General features: G+C 47.9%; 1 protein-coding gene across 2 annotated transcripts; it reads left to right on the top strand.

Annotated features, from left to right (window-relative positions):
- The first annotated feature begins 43 nt into the window (after positions 1-43).
- SHPK (sedoheptulokinase) lies at positions 44-17,671 on the top strand. Of its 2 annotated transcripts, XM_081579923.1 has the most exons (7): positions 44-247; positions 5,278-5,419; positions 10,259-10,442; positions 11,204-11,356; positions 12,928-13,103; positions 15,278-15,478; positions 16,817-17,671. In XM_081579923.1, exons 1-7 carry the CDS (start codon positions 80-82, stop codon positions 17,227-17,229), a joined length of 1,437 nt encoding a protein of 478 aa, XP_081436049.1. In that variant the 5' UTR covers positions 44-79; the 3' UTR covers positions 17,230-17,671. The 2 variants fall into 2 exon arrangements, with proteins under 2 accessions (XP_081436049.1, XP_081436048.1); XM_081579922.1 differs by lacking the exon at positions 11,204-11,356.
- Positions 17,672-17,677: the final 6 nt, after the last annotated feature.

Genomic DNA, 17,677 nt, shown 5'->3' on the forward strand with positions numbered 1-17,677 from the left:
CGTGGCTGGAAAGATTGGCAGGCGAGGGTCTGCCTCGGCGCCTAGGTCCAGGGTGAAGGGTGCTGGCGCGGACGCTGTCATGGCTGCAAGATCTGTCACTCTCGGCATCGACCTGGGCACCACGTCTGTAAAGGCGGCCCTGGTGGAGGCCGCGCCCGGCGACCCTTCCGGGTTCGTGGTACTGGCGAGCTGTGCCCGGGCTGCGCGGGCCGAGACGGCGGCCCAGAGCGCGGCGGCGGGGCCCCAGGTGAGGCAGCTCCCTGTAGCCGCGCCGCCTCCACAAGCCTCCGGACACCCTCTCCCTCCTCCATGAAGTCTCCCTGACTGCTCCAGCCTGCCTGATCTCTGCCTGCCTGATGCAACTCCCTCGATCCAATAGCTCTCCTCCCGGGAGCTTTCCCACGTGCTGGCACCGATCTGCCCACTCTCGGGCCTTCTTTGGGAGCCTTGCCCTCGGCGATAGATCCCCGTGCTCTCTGCCCTTCACCTTCTGTACCCTGACCTGCGGGAAAATTGCTCTCCTGCATATGGAGTGATCGCAGGCCGCCTTCTTATTCTTGTGGCTCTCTGCTCCTTACATCTGCCCCGTGTCCTCAAATTCAGGATTCAGTTTGTTTCCTAGGGCAGTGTCTGGGTTTTCCTTGAGAAATCAGATGCAAAACCAGGTGTAACCTGCCCCTCTCTCATCCCACAGGTATAGATTGTGGGTGGAGGGACTCAAACATTTGGCTAGCAAAAGTCCCTTGACCCCAAAGGCTGAGAGAGCTTGGAGGAAAGACATTAGGACAGGTCAGCATTGAGAAGTTCAGATTGATATTTCTACACAAAAACAAGTGTCTTGTGAAAGCTACAAGATAGAAATGGAGAATTTCACCACAGTGGGCTCAGTTGTAAGAGGTGGGTTCAGAAAGGATGTTAATCCTCAGAGATGGAGTCCATTAATTCCCTGAAAAAGGTAGCTCAATGTTCAATTAATTGATAATAGAAATTAATATCAAGGAGCTTTCTTTGTAACCTCATGACTTTCTGGATCTCTGCTTGTTCTTATAATTGAAATAGATAACCTCTATGGTCTCTTCCAGCCACAACCTTGGTTTTCTGTGCCAAACCCCATTCCCAAGAACTTTGTTTTTCACAAGCTCTTGCTACATAACTGGGCTCAGTTCTTTAGGGTTCACACTCCATCTTTCTTTTGGCTGCATTTCACATCATGTTGGATCTTAGTTTCCCAACCAGGGATCAAACCCAGGCCCTCCTCAGTGAAAGCGTAGAGTTCTAACCACATGGCTGCCAGGAAAGTCCCCAGAGTCCACCTTGCTCAGAAGCACTTCAGAGGATAAAGATTTCAGGAGCTCATTTTCACAGAGTCAAAATTAGTTTGATTGGGGGCATCAGGGCATTTTAGAATCGTTATCTCACTTCATGGACCTTGACATGGAGGCAACCTCAGCTTGGACCCCATTGAGGTGAGCAGCAGAGCCAAGATTCCAGGAAGTGGATTTTAGGCAGTGCCCTTTTCCTCTTGAGATAGTGCCACTTCTTGGCTCTAGACATAGGGCCACATTCCCTACTTCTTCCAGTGTTCACCATGCTTTTCTCTGTTTACAGGCACACCCACTGCTCCACACCTGCCTAAGGAGGGGTTTAGGAGATGTTCATAATAGCTCCCTCCCTTGCATCCTCCGCATGTGTGTTGTGCTCTGGGACAAACAGCACTACTGTAATTTCACCTGGAGCAGGATTTCTCAACCTTGGCACTGTTGATATTTGGCAGCTGGATGATTCTTTGTTGTGAGGGGCTGTCCTGTGCATTGTAGGTTGTTTAATTGCATCCTTGGCCTCTAACCCATTGCATGCTGATAGAACCCTCCTCCCCAGTTGCAACACCCCCAAATATCTCCATATTGCTGAATGCCCCCTAGGGGACAAAAATAACCCCTGGAGTGAGAACTACTGATCTATAGAAACCCCTGATGGTTCTGTTCCATCCTGCTGTCCAGATTTCTCACTCTTTAGAAGCATTGTGTACTCCATGGCCAAATTTGGCAACTATGTGGAAGGTCAGACTTTTAGCTCTTTGCAACTTTAAAATAGCAGGATTTTTGAGGGAAACTCTGTCTCCCCCCTTTTCTTTGGCTGTGCTGCACGGCTTGTGGGATCTTAGTTCCCAGACCAGGGATCAAACCCAGGCCCACAGCAGTAAAAGTGCAGAGTCCTAACCACTGAATTGCCAGGAAATTCCCTCTGCGACTCTTTGTGTGCTATTAATTTTTCCTTTCTGGGGCTCCATTAACCCATCTGTAAAAGGAGTGGGGAGGAGGAGGGTTGAATGAGTTCTTAAGCTCTTTTTTTCCAATCTGAAGTTCTAGGATTTGATCTGGATATAGACCACTTGATATTCCGAACCAAGGAATGGGAGCAGCACCTGTCATGTTACACTGTGGGTGTACCCATTGTCTGTCCAAGAATTACTCCCCTGTCACACTCACCACTAAAACTCGCTGTACACTGACTGCCTCCTTGTCTTCACTCCATCCAGCCTGTTCCCCTCCTCCGCTGCCCCCATGCACACAGCTCACCCACTTTGGGCCCATATAGAGAACAGCTTCTCTGTTCTGGGTTCATACACCATCTGACAGCCATGTGGGAACTCAGTAAACAAGCACTGTCCAATGGAAATGCGAGCCACATGTAGTTTTCAATTTTCTGGCAGCCACATTAAAAAAACAGTAAAAAGAAACCCTGGAATTAATTTTCATTGCCTATTTTATTTAACCCAATGTACCCAAATGTATCATTTCCATATGTAATAATATGACATTATTAATGAGAGATTGTGCTTTATTTTTTTCTTACTAAATCTGAAATCTGGTGTGTAGTTTTCAATGTGGACTAGCCCCATGTGGCTAATCACTGCTGTGTTGGACAGGGCAGGTGTAAACAAATGTCTCTTCCCTGCTTCCTTCTTCCTTTGCCTGCTGTTTTAGTTCTTCCCTCCTGGGGGATCATGCTCAGCTATGCAGCTCCTCTTTGCCCCGTCTTTTACTGCTCAGTCAGTTCTCCTGTAGTCTCTTCTGCATAAAGAGTCTTGTTAGGAGACTTCCCTGGTGGTCCAGTGGTTAAGACTCCATGCTTCCACTGCAGGAGGCATGGGTTCGATCTCTGGTCTGAGAAATAAGATTCCCTCATGCCGAGTTCCCTGGTGGCTCAGATGGTAAAGCATCTGCCTACAATGCGGGAGGACCCAGGTTCGATCCCTGGATCAGGAAGATCCTCTGGAGAAGGAAACGGCAACCCACTCCAGTACTCTTGCCTGGAGAATTCCATGGACAGAGGAGCGTGGTAGGCTACAGTCCATGGGGTCGCAAAGAGTCGGACACGACTGAGCAGCTTCACTCACTCACTCACTCATGCTGAGTTCAGTTCAGTTCAGTCACTCAATCATGTCCAACTCTTTGCGACTCCATGGACTGCAGTACGCCAGGCTCCTCTGTCCATCACCAACTCCCAGAGCTTGCTCAAACTCATGTCCATTCAGTCGGTGATGCCGTCCAGCCATCTCACCCTCTGTCGTCCCCTTCTCCTCCTGCCTTCAATCTTTCCCAGCATCAGGGTCTTCTCTAAGGAGTCAGTTCTTCAAATCAGGTGACCAAAGTATTGAAGCTTCAGCTTCAGCATTAGTCCTTCCAATGAATATTCAGGATTGATTTCCTTTAGGATTGACTGGTTAATTGATCACACCATGCCAAGTGGTGTGGTCCAAAAAAGAGCCTTGTTAGGATGTGGGGCTCCCTCGTCAAGAAAATTCTCTGTGCTCCCTGCTCACTCTTACCCCCATCCTACCCCTCCTCACCTTCCTTCTTTCTAATCCTTTGGTCATATCTGTTCTTAGCCAAGAACTGCCACAGCCCAAGGCCAGCAGGCTGACAAAAGAAGCGTTTGCTCCAAGGAGGGGAGGCCTGCACTGCCCCTGGAGCAAATTCTGGCCCCTCAGCACATTCAGGAAATGCCTGCCTGAATGTGATCAGAAGCAACCACTAGTGCCTGTTGTCAGTTGCTTTAGTCCAGGAAGCCTTTCTTCTCTTTCTTTTTTAAAATGTTACAAGTGTTTTTTTTTAATTTTTATTTATTTATTTATCTGTGCCAGGTCTTGGTTGTGGCACGAGGGATCTTCAGTTGCAGCATCCAAACTGTTAGCTGTGGCAAATGGGATAGAGTTCCCCGACTAGATCTCGAACCTGAGCCCCGGCATTGGGAGCTCGGAGTCTTAGCCACTGGACCACCAGGGAAGTCCCTAGGAAACCTTTCTTGTCTTCATCTTTCCTGCTATGTTCCACCCTTTTTCTACCCCAGCGTTCCATGTGCCTTGCCTTATTTCTGCTTGCAACACATCTTTCTTGTGTTTTCCTGTCCTGCTGGACTATAGGGCTTCCCTGGTAGCTCAGCTGGTAAAGAATCCACCTGTGATGCAGGAGATCCCAGTTCGATTCCTGGGTCCAGAAGACCCCTTGAAGAAGGGATAGGCTACCCACTCCAGTATTCTTGGGCTTCTCTGGTGGCTCAGTTGGTAAAGAATCCGCCTGTGATGCAGGAGACCTGGGTATGATCCCTGGGTTGGGAAGATTCCCTGGAGGAGGGCATGCAGTCCACCCCAGTATTCCTGCCTGGAGAATCCCCATGGACAGAGAAGCCTGGCGGACTACAGTCCACGAGGTTGCAGAGAATCAGACATGACTGAGTGGCTAAGCACAGCACACAGAACAGCTGGACTGTAAGTGCCTGTAGGGCAGGGCAGCGCTTTTCTCAGCTCAGACTGTTCCACAGCAGGGGGCAGAGCCCAGCCATTGGCTGACCTTGACCTGCAGCGGCTCCTCATCGGTAAGGGCAGTTGCTCAGTTGTATCTGACTCTTTGCGACCCAGTGGACTGTAGCCCACCAGGCTCCTCCTTCCATAGGATTTCCCAGGCAAAAATGCTGGAGAGGGTTGCCATTTCCTTCTCCAGGGGATCTTCCCGACCCAGGGATCAAACCTGGGTCAAGCCCTCCCTCATCAGTAAAGGGAGGAGTAGAACCTCGCCCATGACAGTCCTACTCCAGGAGGAGGTGGTGGAGACCCCTCAGGCCCACATCTCCCCCTTGAGGCCCAGTCAGCAGGCCCTGGAAGTGACCTCGGGGGAATTAACTAGGCAGTCCCCATGCAGGAAGTCCCTGCCCCCTCTGCCCTCCTCTCCTGCCTGTGTGCCTACCTCTGCCTAACGTGTCCTATTCTGTTTCCAGGGGCAAGAACAGGATGTGAAGAGAATCATCCAGGCCCTCCATGAGTGTCTCGCTGCTCTTCCCCGGCAGCAGCTCCGGAAGGTCTGTGGCATTGGTGTGTCAGGGCAGATGCATGGAGTCATGTTTTGGAAAACAGGCCAAGGTATGCTGGGCTTGGGGGCAATCACGTTCTGTTAACAGTCACCCTGTGAGCGTGGGTTCTATCCCTGTTCTGGGACTAAGATCCCACATGCCTCGAGGACAAAAGCAACCCCAGCGTTAAACAGAAGCAATATTGTAACAAGTTCAGTGTTGTTGTTGTTTAGTTGCTCAGTCATGTCCAACTCTTTTGCAACCCCATGGACTGTAGCCTGCCAGGCTCCTCTGTCCATGGAATTCTCCAGGCAAGCATACCAGAGTGGGTAGCCATTTCCTCCTCCAAGGGATCTTCCCAGCCCAGGGATCGAACCCACATCTCCTGCATTGCAGGCAGATTCTTTACCACTGAGCCACCAGGGAAGCCCTATAAAGACTTTAATAATGGTCCACATCGAAACAAAACAAAGCAAAAGCCGTCACCCTGTGATCTTGGATGACCTCAGCCTGTGGCGCGGCTTAAAGCAGGATTTTGGTTCCCTGGCCAGAGACTGAAGTCAGGGTGAGGCAGTAAGAGAGCTGAATCCTAGCCCCTAGGCCCATAGCCAGTGACAAGGCCTGGCCTGTCAGCTTTGTAGAAAGGAATTTCCACAAAGATACAAAACATAGTGAAACAAGTAAATTGTTTGTTAGGAGGAAAAAGGGTATGTGTGGATAGATGCACGAGTGGGCTCAGGGAAAGAGTTGTGCCCTCGTGGTAGTTTGAATCACTTATATGGGGCATTTCTTCTGGGTTTCCTCTGGCTGCCAATCATCTTGCTTTGCCATGTTTAGTTTATCTCAGGGTCCTCCCCTGTGTGAGTGCGCATCTCTTAGCCAAGACGGATTCTAGGGAAGAGGCCTATGGGAAGGTTGACATCACCTACTATGGAGTGGCACTCCCTCCTCTTTTGACCTCCGAGGAGCCTTGATACTCATGTGTAGTTGGGAAGGTCTCCTTGACCTCAAGAACAAGAAATATGTGGTCTCTCTCTTTCTTTTTTGGCTACAAGGCATGTGGGATTGTGGGATCTTAGTTCCCAGACCTTAGTTCCCATGGGTCAAACCCATGCCCCCTGCACCGGAAGCACGGAGTCTGAACCATTGGATTGTCAGGGAAGTCTCAGTCTCTTATTAATCTTTTATCTGAGCAGGGTTCAGCTCCCCTTAGCTCCTGCTATTATCTTCATCTTGGAGTGTCTGTCCACAGGGGACAAACTCCAGCTGCTCAGCCTGGGGCTCATCTATCTTCTGCCTCACCAGAAACCAGAAACGTGCTGCCAAAGACTCTCTGTGAAGGGTCAGGCTGTCCTCTTGGGTTTTGTGAGCATCCTGTCCTGTTCAAAGATGTAATAAACTGAACTGTCCATTCACACATTATACATGAACAGGGAGAGGGTGAAGAGTGAGTCCTCTCTGATTCTCTGTTGGATTCAGTCGAGCGGATTTTTTCATAGCTTTCTCTTTCTTTGTACCAGTATCTTGGAGCATCAGTGCCAACACCAAGAGATTAGTGTAGCTGCAGGAGATGTCAAGACACAGAGGAAACCTTTCTGCATTTGAGCATACTTTTTGTTGTTTAACATCATCACAGATATTCATGAATTTTCAGTCCCACGTCCTTTTCATGGGCACCGTTGCTAAGCATTATTTATTGGTTATTTATTTCAGAAGGTCTGCCACAGTGTAGAGGTGGGTGGCTTGTTCTGTTTGGCCTCCAGGAGGGGAATTGAGCCAGAAAAACAGCAATGAGCACTTTGCATGCCAGGTGCAGAGCTAAGGGCATTACCTGTGTGATCTCATCGAATTTTCCCAACACCCTTATGACATAGGTGACATTATTGTCCCTCTTGAGCAGATGAGACGTGGAGGTTCAGAGAGATTATAAAATAATATGCTCAGGGCCATATGACAGCAAGTGGTGACTCCAGCTTTCAAACCCAAGTCTGTCTGACTTTAGACGCTGAACTTTGAAAAGTCTCTGGGAGGACCACAGCCACAGAAGGATACACTAGCTCAGTGAAGGGAGGGACAGCCCAACCGAATGTCCAAGGAAGGAAGGATCAGGCTCCTGTAGGAAGTTGTGAGCTTCTGTTATGGCAAGCATGAAAAAAAATTTTTTTTTAATTCTAAAACGTTCGGAGCTTCCCTGATGGCTCAGTGGTAAAGAATCCACCTGCCAATGCAGAAGACATGGTTTTGATCCCTGGTCCGGGAAGATCCCACATGCTGCCAAACAATTAAACCTTGTGCACCCCAACTACTGAACCTGTTCTCTAGAGCCCGTAGGCCACAACTTCTGAGCCCACTCCCCTAGAGCCTGTGCTTTGCAACAAGAGAAGCCACTGCAATGAGAAGCCCACACACTGCATTCTGATTCTGATCCCCCTGGGCCAAGTGAGTGGCAACCTGCTTTTGAGCAGCTTGATGGGGGTCTGGTGATGCAGCCTTTGATCAGTCCCCAGGATGGGCCTGGGTAAGTGCAGAAGCCAGCCCAGGCTCTCCCCCTCCTCCTCTTCCATTGTCTGCCCATCATCAGGCCAGCAGGGAGCTGCTTGGCTTCAATCAGTAGCAAGAGCCAAAGGCTGGTCAGGGTGTTAGTGCTGACCTCTTGGGGAGAGTCTAGGTTGTAAAATCTTTTTAAACTCCTTAATTTTGCATTAATGAGAATAAACATCCTTTTAATACTAAAACCCTTCCCAAAGAGGACAGCAGAAATCTAATGATTGTGGTCTGGTCACATGCCTTCCCTTCTGCCCATCTCCTGGACTCTCTAACAACCACACAGACCATCATCCATATGGGTGGAGAGAGCTTCTCAATATTTCATGGAGCCCGCCTGCCCACCTACTTGGTTTGGTTTCTGTTTATGGGAAGGAGGAGAGCCACCATTTGACCATGATGATAACCCACTTAGCAGAGCAAGTGAAATCCTATTTGAGATCAAGTCGTTCTGCTTTTAACAGCGGCCATAATTCGGTTTGATTTCAGAATCTGCAATACATGAGGCTCCGTGCTGGGCCCCACGGGAGACATAGGAATGGGGATTCAGCCCTCCTCTGCCAGGGCTCACTCAGGGCGGTCAGCACAGACAGGCACCAGTAACCCGAGCAGAGAGCTAAGTGCCTCCATGAGGGCACAGGCAAGCCCATTGGAGGAGAGGCGAGGGAGTGACTAGTGTCTTTTGAGAGGCTTGTGGTTATGCCGGTTTCCACATTCCATTTTCAGGCTCAGTAATGGCAGGAGACAAGTGGGGATCATAAAACCAAGCTAAAAGGCCAGCAGTAGACAGGGAGAAAATTTTCACTAGTGTATAGTAGACAAAGGATGAAGCTGGGGGCCTATGAAGAATGAGTAACAAAGAAAAGACCAATGGACAAATGGGCAAAGGAAACCAATAGGCAGATGCTAGAAGAGAAAGTACGAATAGCTAATAAGCACATGAAAAGATTCTCAGTGTCACTATTAATTAGGGAAATGCAGATGAAAATAACAGTGAGAAATAATTTTTCCACTCACTGGATTGTAAGAAATCACTTTGAGAATGTCAAGAGTTGGCAAAGGGGGTGGAAAATTGGTTTTTTAAAATACTGTTCCTGGGGGTTTCCCTGGACACGGGTTTGATCCCTGATCTGGGAAGATCCCACATCCCTCCAAGCAACTAAGTCCATGAGCCACAACTGTTGAGCCTGTGCTCTAGAGCTTTTATCACATGTATGTTGTAAGGCTAATATGTAGATTAAATAAATTAATATTTTGAAAGTGCTTTGAACAATCCCTGGTACATGGTAAGAACTCTGTTTTATAATGCAGACAAAATAAAAATGATAGTCTTAGAAGTTTTTTAAAAAGGGTGAAAAGAGTTTTGGAAGCAGATAAAAGGGTTGAGAAAAAAAGCTGCAGATGTCCAGCTTTAGTGCAGGGGTTAGACTCCCAGCTTTAGGCAGAAATGTGGTTTTGAGGGTAGATTACCCTAAGTGGGGCCATCCCATCGCCCGCATACCCCTATTTTCCAGATGAAACTTAAAAAGGTTCAGGTGCATACATTTGTGACCACCTCCCTGCTCTACTTCTTTTTCTTTTTTTTAAAATAATTTTTATTGGAGTATAGTTGATTTACAATGCTGTGTTGGTTTCAGGTGTACAGCAAAGTAAATCAGTGATACATATACCTATACCCACTCTTTTTTAGATTCTTTTCCCACATAGATAATTACAGAGTTTTGAGTAGAGTTCCCTGTGCTATATAGCAGGTCCTCAGTAGTTATCTGTTTTTTAAAAATAAAAATTTTGTTTATTTATTTGGCTGCGCTAGGCCTTTGTTGTGACACGCAGGATCTTTGATCTTCGCTGCAGCATGCGGAATCTTTAATTGTGGCATGTGGGATCTAGTTCCCTGACCAGGGATGGAACCCAGGCCCCCTGCACTGGGAGCATGGAGTCTTGGCCACTGGACCACCAGGGAAGTCTCTAGGTATTGGTTTTATATATAGTAGTTTGTATTTGTCCATCCCAACCTTCCAATTTATCCCTTCCCCTCCTCCTCTGTAACTATATTTGTTTTCTCCATCTATGACTCTATTTCTGTTTTGTAAATAAGTTCATAGGTACCATTTTTTTTTTTTTAGATTCCACATATAAGGGCTATCATATGATATTTATCCTTCTGTGTTTGACTTACTTCACTCACTGTAACTATCTCTAGGTCCATCCACTCCCTGCTCTTCTGGGTCCTGGCCAGGACCCCTGTGTGTGAATAAAGCGTTGTCACGGGGGATAAAGTTTGTCCTGTGACCTCACTAGTCTCAAGAACATGCTGCTGCCCATCAGTTGCCCTATTCTCCTTTGTTGGTCATCTTCCTTTCAGGCTGTGCATGGACAGAGGGAGGGGCCGCCCCTGTGTTCGAGCCCAGAGCCGTGAGCCACCTGGTCACGTGGCAGGATGGACGGTGTAGCAGCGAGTTCCTGGCTTCTCTGCCCCAGCCGGAGTCCCATCTCAGCGTGGCCACGGGGTTTGGCTGTGCAACCATCTTCTGGCTTTTGAAAAATAGGTACGGATGACTGTTCTTTGAATTGGATGGATTTTCAGGGGAATGAGAGTGGCTAGCCAATGGCTCAATGGGTAAACAATCCACCTGCAGTGTAGGAGACACAGGAGACATGGGTTTGATCCCTGAGTCAGGGAAGATCCCCTGGAGAAGGACATAGCAACGCAGTTCAGCATTCTTGCCTGGAAAATCCCATGGACAGAGGAGCCTGGTGGGCTACAGTCCAAAATATCGCAAAGAGTCAGACACAACTGAGCCCAAGCACTCTGATTTTGATGCAAGAGAGTGGCTAGGGAGCTGTACCTCTAGCCGGTCAGCATCTCCACACTGGACTGTCCCTCAGTGAGCGTGGCCCTGCACAGGGTACAGTCTCAAAACCTAGACTTAGTCTACCACTCTTCATTTTGCAGAGGAGGCTTGTTGGTTATCCAATTCTAACCCAGAGGGGAAGGAGAAGGGAGTTGCCAAGGGTCACATGATGGGTTCATAGTGGGGTCAGGACTGCTGAGAACGGTTGATGTCCTGCTTTCCCAGGCATGGTGTATTCTCCTATGAATACCCTCCCCTAAGGCTGACTCCAGCCAGCTTGGCTTGGAGGCGTTGGGAGTTCCTCACCTTGGGAAGTTCAGCTGTGGGGGACTGTGGGATTCTGGTTGCTGCCCAGTTATGCCATGTCTAGTCCATACTGCCCTCAGTTAGCTGCGGCTCATGCTTTCCAGTCAATATACTAAACCACGCTGAATTGTTTTGGGTATGACAAACAGCCCTGAGTTCCTCAAGTCCTATGATACAGCTGGCACCATCCATGACTATGTGGTTGCCATGCTGTGTGGCTTGGCAAGACCCTTGATGTCCGACCAGAATGCTGCTAGCTGGGGCTATTTCAACACCAGGAGCCAAAGCTGGAACTTGGAGATGTGAGTATAACCTTGCAGGCTGGCTTGAGGCTGAAAGGTAGAATCTCTGAAGCGGGAGCTTCAGTGGGGCTTTCCCATCTGGGAATAGTGGAGGATGCCACAAGGCCAAGAAACAGGTTCCAACAGCCCCCAGCCTGTTTCAGCCCCTGGGCATGGGTGGGCCTGACCGTAAGTGAAGTCCTTGGGGAGGGGCGCTGCCCACCACGCCATGCTCTCCTGCTCCTCCACTGTTGCCCGGGCCTGGGGTGTACTCCCTGGTTCTTTCTGAACCCTGGACCCAGCCCATAGACACTAAACAACAACTTTCATTTTTAAATACTTTTTATCTTATTTTTTTTAACTTTCTATTTTATGTTGGAGTATAGTTGATTAACAATGTTGTGTTAGTTTCAGGAGTGTGACAAAGTGATTCAGTTATACAAAATTGTGTATCTATTTTTTTTTCAAATAATTTTCCCATTTAGGTCGTTACGAAACATTGAGCAGAGTTCTCTGTGCTGTGCAGTAGGTCCTTGTTGGTGTTCCATTTTATTTAATTTATTTTTTGAAGTAGAAAAGAATAGCTTTATTGCTTTGTCAGGCAAAGGGGTACACGGCAGGCTCCTGACCGTGAAAATTGTGTGTCCTTCAGTTATCCATTTTAAATATAGCAGTGTGTACTTGTCCATCCCAAACTCCCTAACTATACCTCCCCACCACCATTATATATATTTTATGACACAAACCTCTAAAAGCATTTATTTAATTTATTTTTTAATCTTTAATTTCTTTTAATAATGGTTTGTATGCATAGAGTTGCACATCTTTTATTAAGTTTATTGTAGGTATTTGACTGTTTTTGATAATATTTTAAATGCATTTTTGTTTTTTTAATTAATTTTTATCATAATATATTTAAAAGTAGGGTTAAGAAATGGAAGGAGTAGGCTTGAGGGATACCTTTTAAGTTCTTTTGAAACAGTCATTTGCCTTTTCAGGTCCAGAAGTCCATAAATTCACTTACTCCAAGTCCCAAATTCTGAACTCTGTAATAAAACAAAAAGTGCCTGGTAGTTCAGGTAAAGGACTTTCTAGCATGTTTTATGAAATTGACAGCCCCATGTTCACTAACCCTGAGTGGTGACTACATTTGGTATTCAGGAGACTGATGGGTTTGACTTTGGTTTGGCCTGTGCTAACCAGCTGTGACTTGGCTCTAAAACTCCAACTGCCCACCTTTGCAGTGTTTGTGCTCCCTGCAAACACAGGAGGCCAAATACCAATCTGCTTCTTAGCCAATCCTTTCCAATCACCTCTGCTTAAACTGGTTGTGTTCTTCCTTGGAAGGCCCATCCCAAGCTCTTCAAAGCCAGTGTTCACTCTAAAAAACTCAAGACATCTCATGGTTTTAAAAAAAGGCAAAAGGGCCCTCTGTACAACCACTGGATTCTGCCTCTCCTGTTGAACGTGTGTCCCAGAGCACTTTCCTTTGCTCAGTTTCTGGAAGCAGAAGACAGAAGACATCTGTCTCTCTTCCAGGAGACAGAAGACCCAGGACCAGGGTAGATAAGCTGTCCACTTTCGATTTGCAGACTGAGTGCCGCCGGCTTTCCTGTCCAGCTGCTCCCAGATGTAGCAGAGCCTGGCAGTGTGGCAGGAAGAACTTCGCAGGCCTGGTTTGAGATCCCAAGGGGGACGCAGGTGGGTGTGGCCTTGGGTGATTTGCAGGCCTCCGTCTACTCCTGCATGGCCCAAAAGACCGACGCAGGTAAGTCTTTCTTTGGTTCCCTCCTCAGACTCTACTGGGGCCTCATAAGCCTCAGCTCTGTGTGAGGGTCCGAGGGGCACACACAGCCAGCCGTCCCAGTGTGCTCTTGACCTTTGTCCTGCAAACATGAGAAATACCTTCAGGACTTCCCTGATGGTCCAGTGGTTAAGACTCAGTGTTCCCAATATAGGGGGCCCAGATTTGATCTCTGATCAGGGAACTAGATCTTGCATGTCACAACTAAGAGCCCACAGGCCGCAATACAGTCCAATAAAAAACAAAACAAACAAACAAAAAACCCCACCATCATCCCTACAGGTGAAGCCCCTGCTCAGGGAGCTTATCATCTAGCACGACTAGCTCTGCCCTGAGCGGAGCCAGTACCATTCTTTTCTAGGGCCAGATACGGAAAATGACTCTCTCTAATTAGCTGGTTTCTGTGTGTCTCCGTGACCAAGGAAACAGATGAGTAGATTAAGGTTTTTGTTACGGTGTGTGTGTCAGTGAAAGTTCTCTTGGATCTGGTTAGAAGTGCAGATTTTCCTGTATTCCGTGTGAGAGAGTCAGTGAGGTGGAGGCTGCCCTCCAGGGCAGGGGTTGGCAAAGTTTTCCTGTAAAGGGCCAGGTAGTAAATATTTCAGGCTTTGTGGGCCATTTAGTTTCTGCCGCAACTACTTACCTGCTGTTGGGGCAGAAAAGCAGCCTTAGCTAATGCATAAGTGAGTGGGTGTAGCTGTGTTCCAATAAAACTTTGTTTATAGAGGCTGAAATGTGAATTTCATAAAATTTTCATGTCTCATGAAATAGTCTTCTCCTTTTCATTTCTTTTCAACCATTTAAAAAGGTAAGAATATCCCACTGGGGTTGTAAAATGGTGCAGTCCTTTTGGAAAACGGTCTGACAGTTCTCTGAAAGTTAAGCATGGAATTAGCATGACCCAGCAATTCCACGCCTTGGTGTATACCCAAGGGATTTGAAAACACGTGTCCACACAAAAACTTATACACAATTTTTCCTTGCAGCCTTATTCATAATAGCCAAAAGATAGAAACAACCCAAATGTTCATCAACTGATAAATGGATTTTTAAAATGTGGTCTATCCACAGAGATAACATGCTACAACATGGGAAGGAAAGTGAAAGGCCACATAGTGCATGATTCCATTCCTGGGAAATGTCCAGAGTTGAATAGGCAAATTCAGAGGGGCAGAAAGATGATTCATGGTTGTCAAGGGCTGGGAGTGGGAGTTGATTGCTAACCTGTGAGGGATTTCTTTCCAGAGTGGTAAAAATGTCCTAAAATTAGATCACAGTGATGTTTACCTGTGTATATACTATATACAGTGTATATAGTGAATATACTAGAAAGCACAGAACTGTACACTTGAAAAGGGTGCATTTTATGGTGAATTTATTTGAATTATAATACATTTCAATAAACTTATCATTAAAAATGATATATATACAAAAGCCACTCTTAGCTCCTAGGCCATATAAAAACAGATAGCCAGGTTGGATATGGCCTGGGGGCTGTCATTTGCCCCTCCTGGGATGAAGTAGACCTTGGACCTTGGGCCTGTCTGCCCCAGCAAGGTGGTGGCAGACTGTGTGTTTCATTTGATCCTCAGGGCAACCAGGCTGAGTGGGCCCACTTTGAGAGCCCTACCTTGTTATCAAGGGGAACAGAGAATTCATTCATCTTACTTGGGTTTTCTTTGTCATCACATCTTTTTTCCTCCATCAGTTAGAACTGTTACAATTCGAACTTTAGTTTAAAAACTGACCAGTACTATCCTCTGTTGTTGTTGTTGTTTAGTTGCTAAGTCATATCTGACTCTTTGCCACCCCATGGACTGTAGCCCTCCAGAGTCCTCTGTCCATGGGATTCTCCAGGCAAGGGTACTGGAGTGGGTGGTTCCATTTCTTTCTCCAGGGGATCTTCCCGACCCAGGGATGAAAACTGTGTCTCTTATGTCTCCTGTATTGGCAGGAGAGCTGTTTTTTGTTTTAACCGCTAGTGCCACCTGGGAAGTCCAGTTGATTTATTTCAATTAGTCTCTGCCTCCTGAAAGGAGGAGTATCCAGAATTTGTGGCACACTTCCCCAGCCCCATTGTGACTTGTGGCCTCTGAGTTAGCCCAACAGGCCTAACCTCTGCTTTCCTCGGACCCCAGTTCTCAACATCAGCACCTCGGTTCAGCTGGTAGCCTCCATGCCTTCAGGATTCCAGCCGGCGCAGACTCCAGATCCTGCAGCCCCAGTCACCTACTTCCCGTACTTCGACAGGACTTACCTGGCTGTGGCAGCGTCACTCAATGGGGGCAACGTGCTGGCCACGTTTGTCCACATGCTGACCCAGTGGATGGCGGATCTAGGTAAGGGTGGTCCACTCAGGGGTATGTTCTCTGCTTGTCCTTTCTGTGTGGCAGTGTCCTGGTGCTGAATGTGCTATGAGCTTCTAGATTCATGTCTCAGACTCAACCAGGTTCTGGCACATTCCTTCCTTCTGTAGGGATCTGAGCTGATAGCCTTCTTTACTCTCATCTTCTGAGCTGCCATTGCCTACTCTCTTTTGAGTGGCACCTTCTCCCTAACCTTGACTGTGGAGTATCCTGATAGTCTGCCAGCTCTCCCTCACCCCACTGTGTTACTTTCTAGGTCAATAACCCCCTGGGTCCCATGTATTTGAGATTTGCCTTATTTCTTTTATCCTTTATTTATTTGGCTGCATTGGGTCTTAGTTGCAGCAGATGGGAGTTAAATGTGTTACTGATGAGACTCTACAGTGGCTTTTGGTTGGAGGTTCTCAGCACTGGAAATACTGTCCTAGTTTTATCCCTAGAAATGCTGAGTATCTGACTTGGGGAAGGGGGAGCCTGAGCATGGGATTTTGTAAAAGTTCCTTAGGTGGTACTTCCTTGGTGGTCCACTGTCTGAGACTCTGCACTCCCAATGCAGGGGACCCAGCTTCAATCCCTGGTCAGGGAATTAGATCCCACATGCTGTCACAACTAAGAGTTTGCATGCCACAACAAAGATCGAAGATCCCACATGCTGCAACTAAGACCTGGCACAGCCAAATAAGTGAATAAAATATTTTTAAAAAGTTCCCCAGGTGATTCTGATGCTCTCACGTGGTGGTAAGCACTGACCTAGAACCTTCTACTCAAAAAGTGTGGTCCTCAGGCCAGCTCCACTGGCTTCCTCTGGGAGCTGATGACAAACGCAGAAGCTGAGGCCCCATCCCAGGCACACTGAGCCAGAAGCTGTATTTTAATAAGATCCTTGAGCAATTCAGAACTCTAAGCTCTGGTCTAGACTGGTGGTTTTCAACCTCTGCAGAGGGGCAGGCTAGACAGTGGTCCTGGGATTTCTCTGACACTGCTAATAAGTCTAATAGCAGCTGTGATGATACTTACTGATCAGTGTGTGCATTTGGTGCACTTAAGACCAAACATCCCACAGCTGCAGGATGGTTAGGACTCACACAGCATACAAGATCTCTCCCTGAAGGCTGGGTTGGGGTGAGCAGTGAGAGAGCTGGCCGGAGTCTGGGGCCAAGGACACAGCCAGACTGTGTGAGTTCTGAGCCAGGAAGCAGCCCCCCACAGTGAGGAGGGGCAGCAAGTCAACCATTCCTGCCCCCCAAGGAACTCGATAGCCTGCAGTGAGGGGGTGCCTGAACTCACACAGACCTTCTCTGTCCCTGGCAGGCCTGGAGGTTGAAGAATCCATGGTGTACTCATGCATGATCCAGGCAGCTGCCCAGCAGAGAGACACCTGCCTGACCATCACTCCAACAGTGCTGGGCGAGAGGCACCTGCCAGACCAGCTGGCCTCAGTGACCGGAATCTCCTCCTCTGACCTCTCCCTGGGGCACGTGACCCGGGCCCTGTGCAGAGGCATCGTTCAGAACCTGCACTCGATGCTTCCATTTTGGCAGCTCCGAGAGTGGGGTGTGGAGCGGGTGATTGGCAGTGGGAGTGCGCTGTCCAGGAACGAAGTGCTGAAGCAGGAGGTGCAGAGGGCATTCCCTCTGCCGGTGTCCTATGGACAGGATGTAGACGCGGCTGTGGGGGCTGCTCTGGTCATGCTCCAGAGAAGCCTTAGCCAACAGAAGTCCTAGCACACTGGACCACCAAGGAAGTCCCACCTAAGGAACTTTTACAAAATCCCATGCTCAGGCTCCCCCTTCCCCAAGTCCAGAGGACTGTTGCAAATTTTATCTAATTAATGTCCCTGACCCGATCTTGGGAGTCATCCTTTTCCTGGACAGCTCTGTGGGCAGCTTTTAAGCAATGCTTGTTCTTAGGCCCTAAAGAATCAATCTTTGGGGCACACACTCATAATGCAGCCAGGAATCATCAACCAGATCCTAAATCAGTGCCTTCTGAAAGAAACTCACCTGAGAGCTGGTTGCAAATGTAAATGTGAGAGAGAGAGAGAGAAAGAAAGAAGGAAGGAAAGAGAAAGAGAGAAGGAAAAGGAATGGTAACCCAGCATCTTGGTCAACAGCGTCATTTGTGATTCATCTGTAGACAAAATAAATGTGGGCTTCAGACACCAAATATAGT

The sequence above is a fragment of the Giraffa tippelskirchi genome, chromosome 3 (assembly GCF_054371585.1).
Source record: "Giraffa tippelskirchi isolate mGirTip1 chromosome 3, T2T-mGirTip1v1.2.pri, whole genome shotgun sequence".
In the NCBI taxonomy this organism is placed as follows: Eukaryota; Metazoa; Chordata; class Mammalia; order Artiodactyla; family Giraffidae; genus Giraffa; species Giraffa tippelskirchi.

Bases quoted from the DNA above. Each gene is read 5' to 3' on its own strand.
- SHPK (XM_081579923.1), top strand. From the start codon at position 80: ATGGCTGCAAGATCTGTCACTCTCGGCATCGACCTGGGCACCACGTCT. The intron at 248-5,277 runs GTGAGGCAGCTC...TTCTGTTTCCAG, and splicing joins GCGCGGCGGCGGGGCCCCAG to GGGCAAGAACAGGATGTGAA. The intron at 5,420-10,258 runs GTATGCTGGGCT...TCTTCCTTTCAG, and splicing joins GTTTTGGAAAACAGGCCAAG to GCTGTGCATGGACAGAGGGA.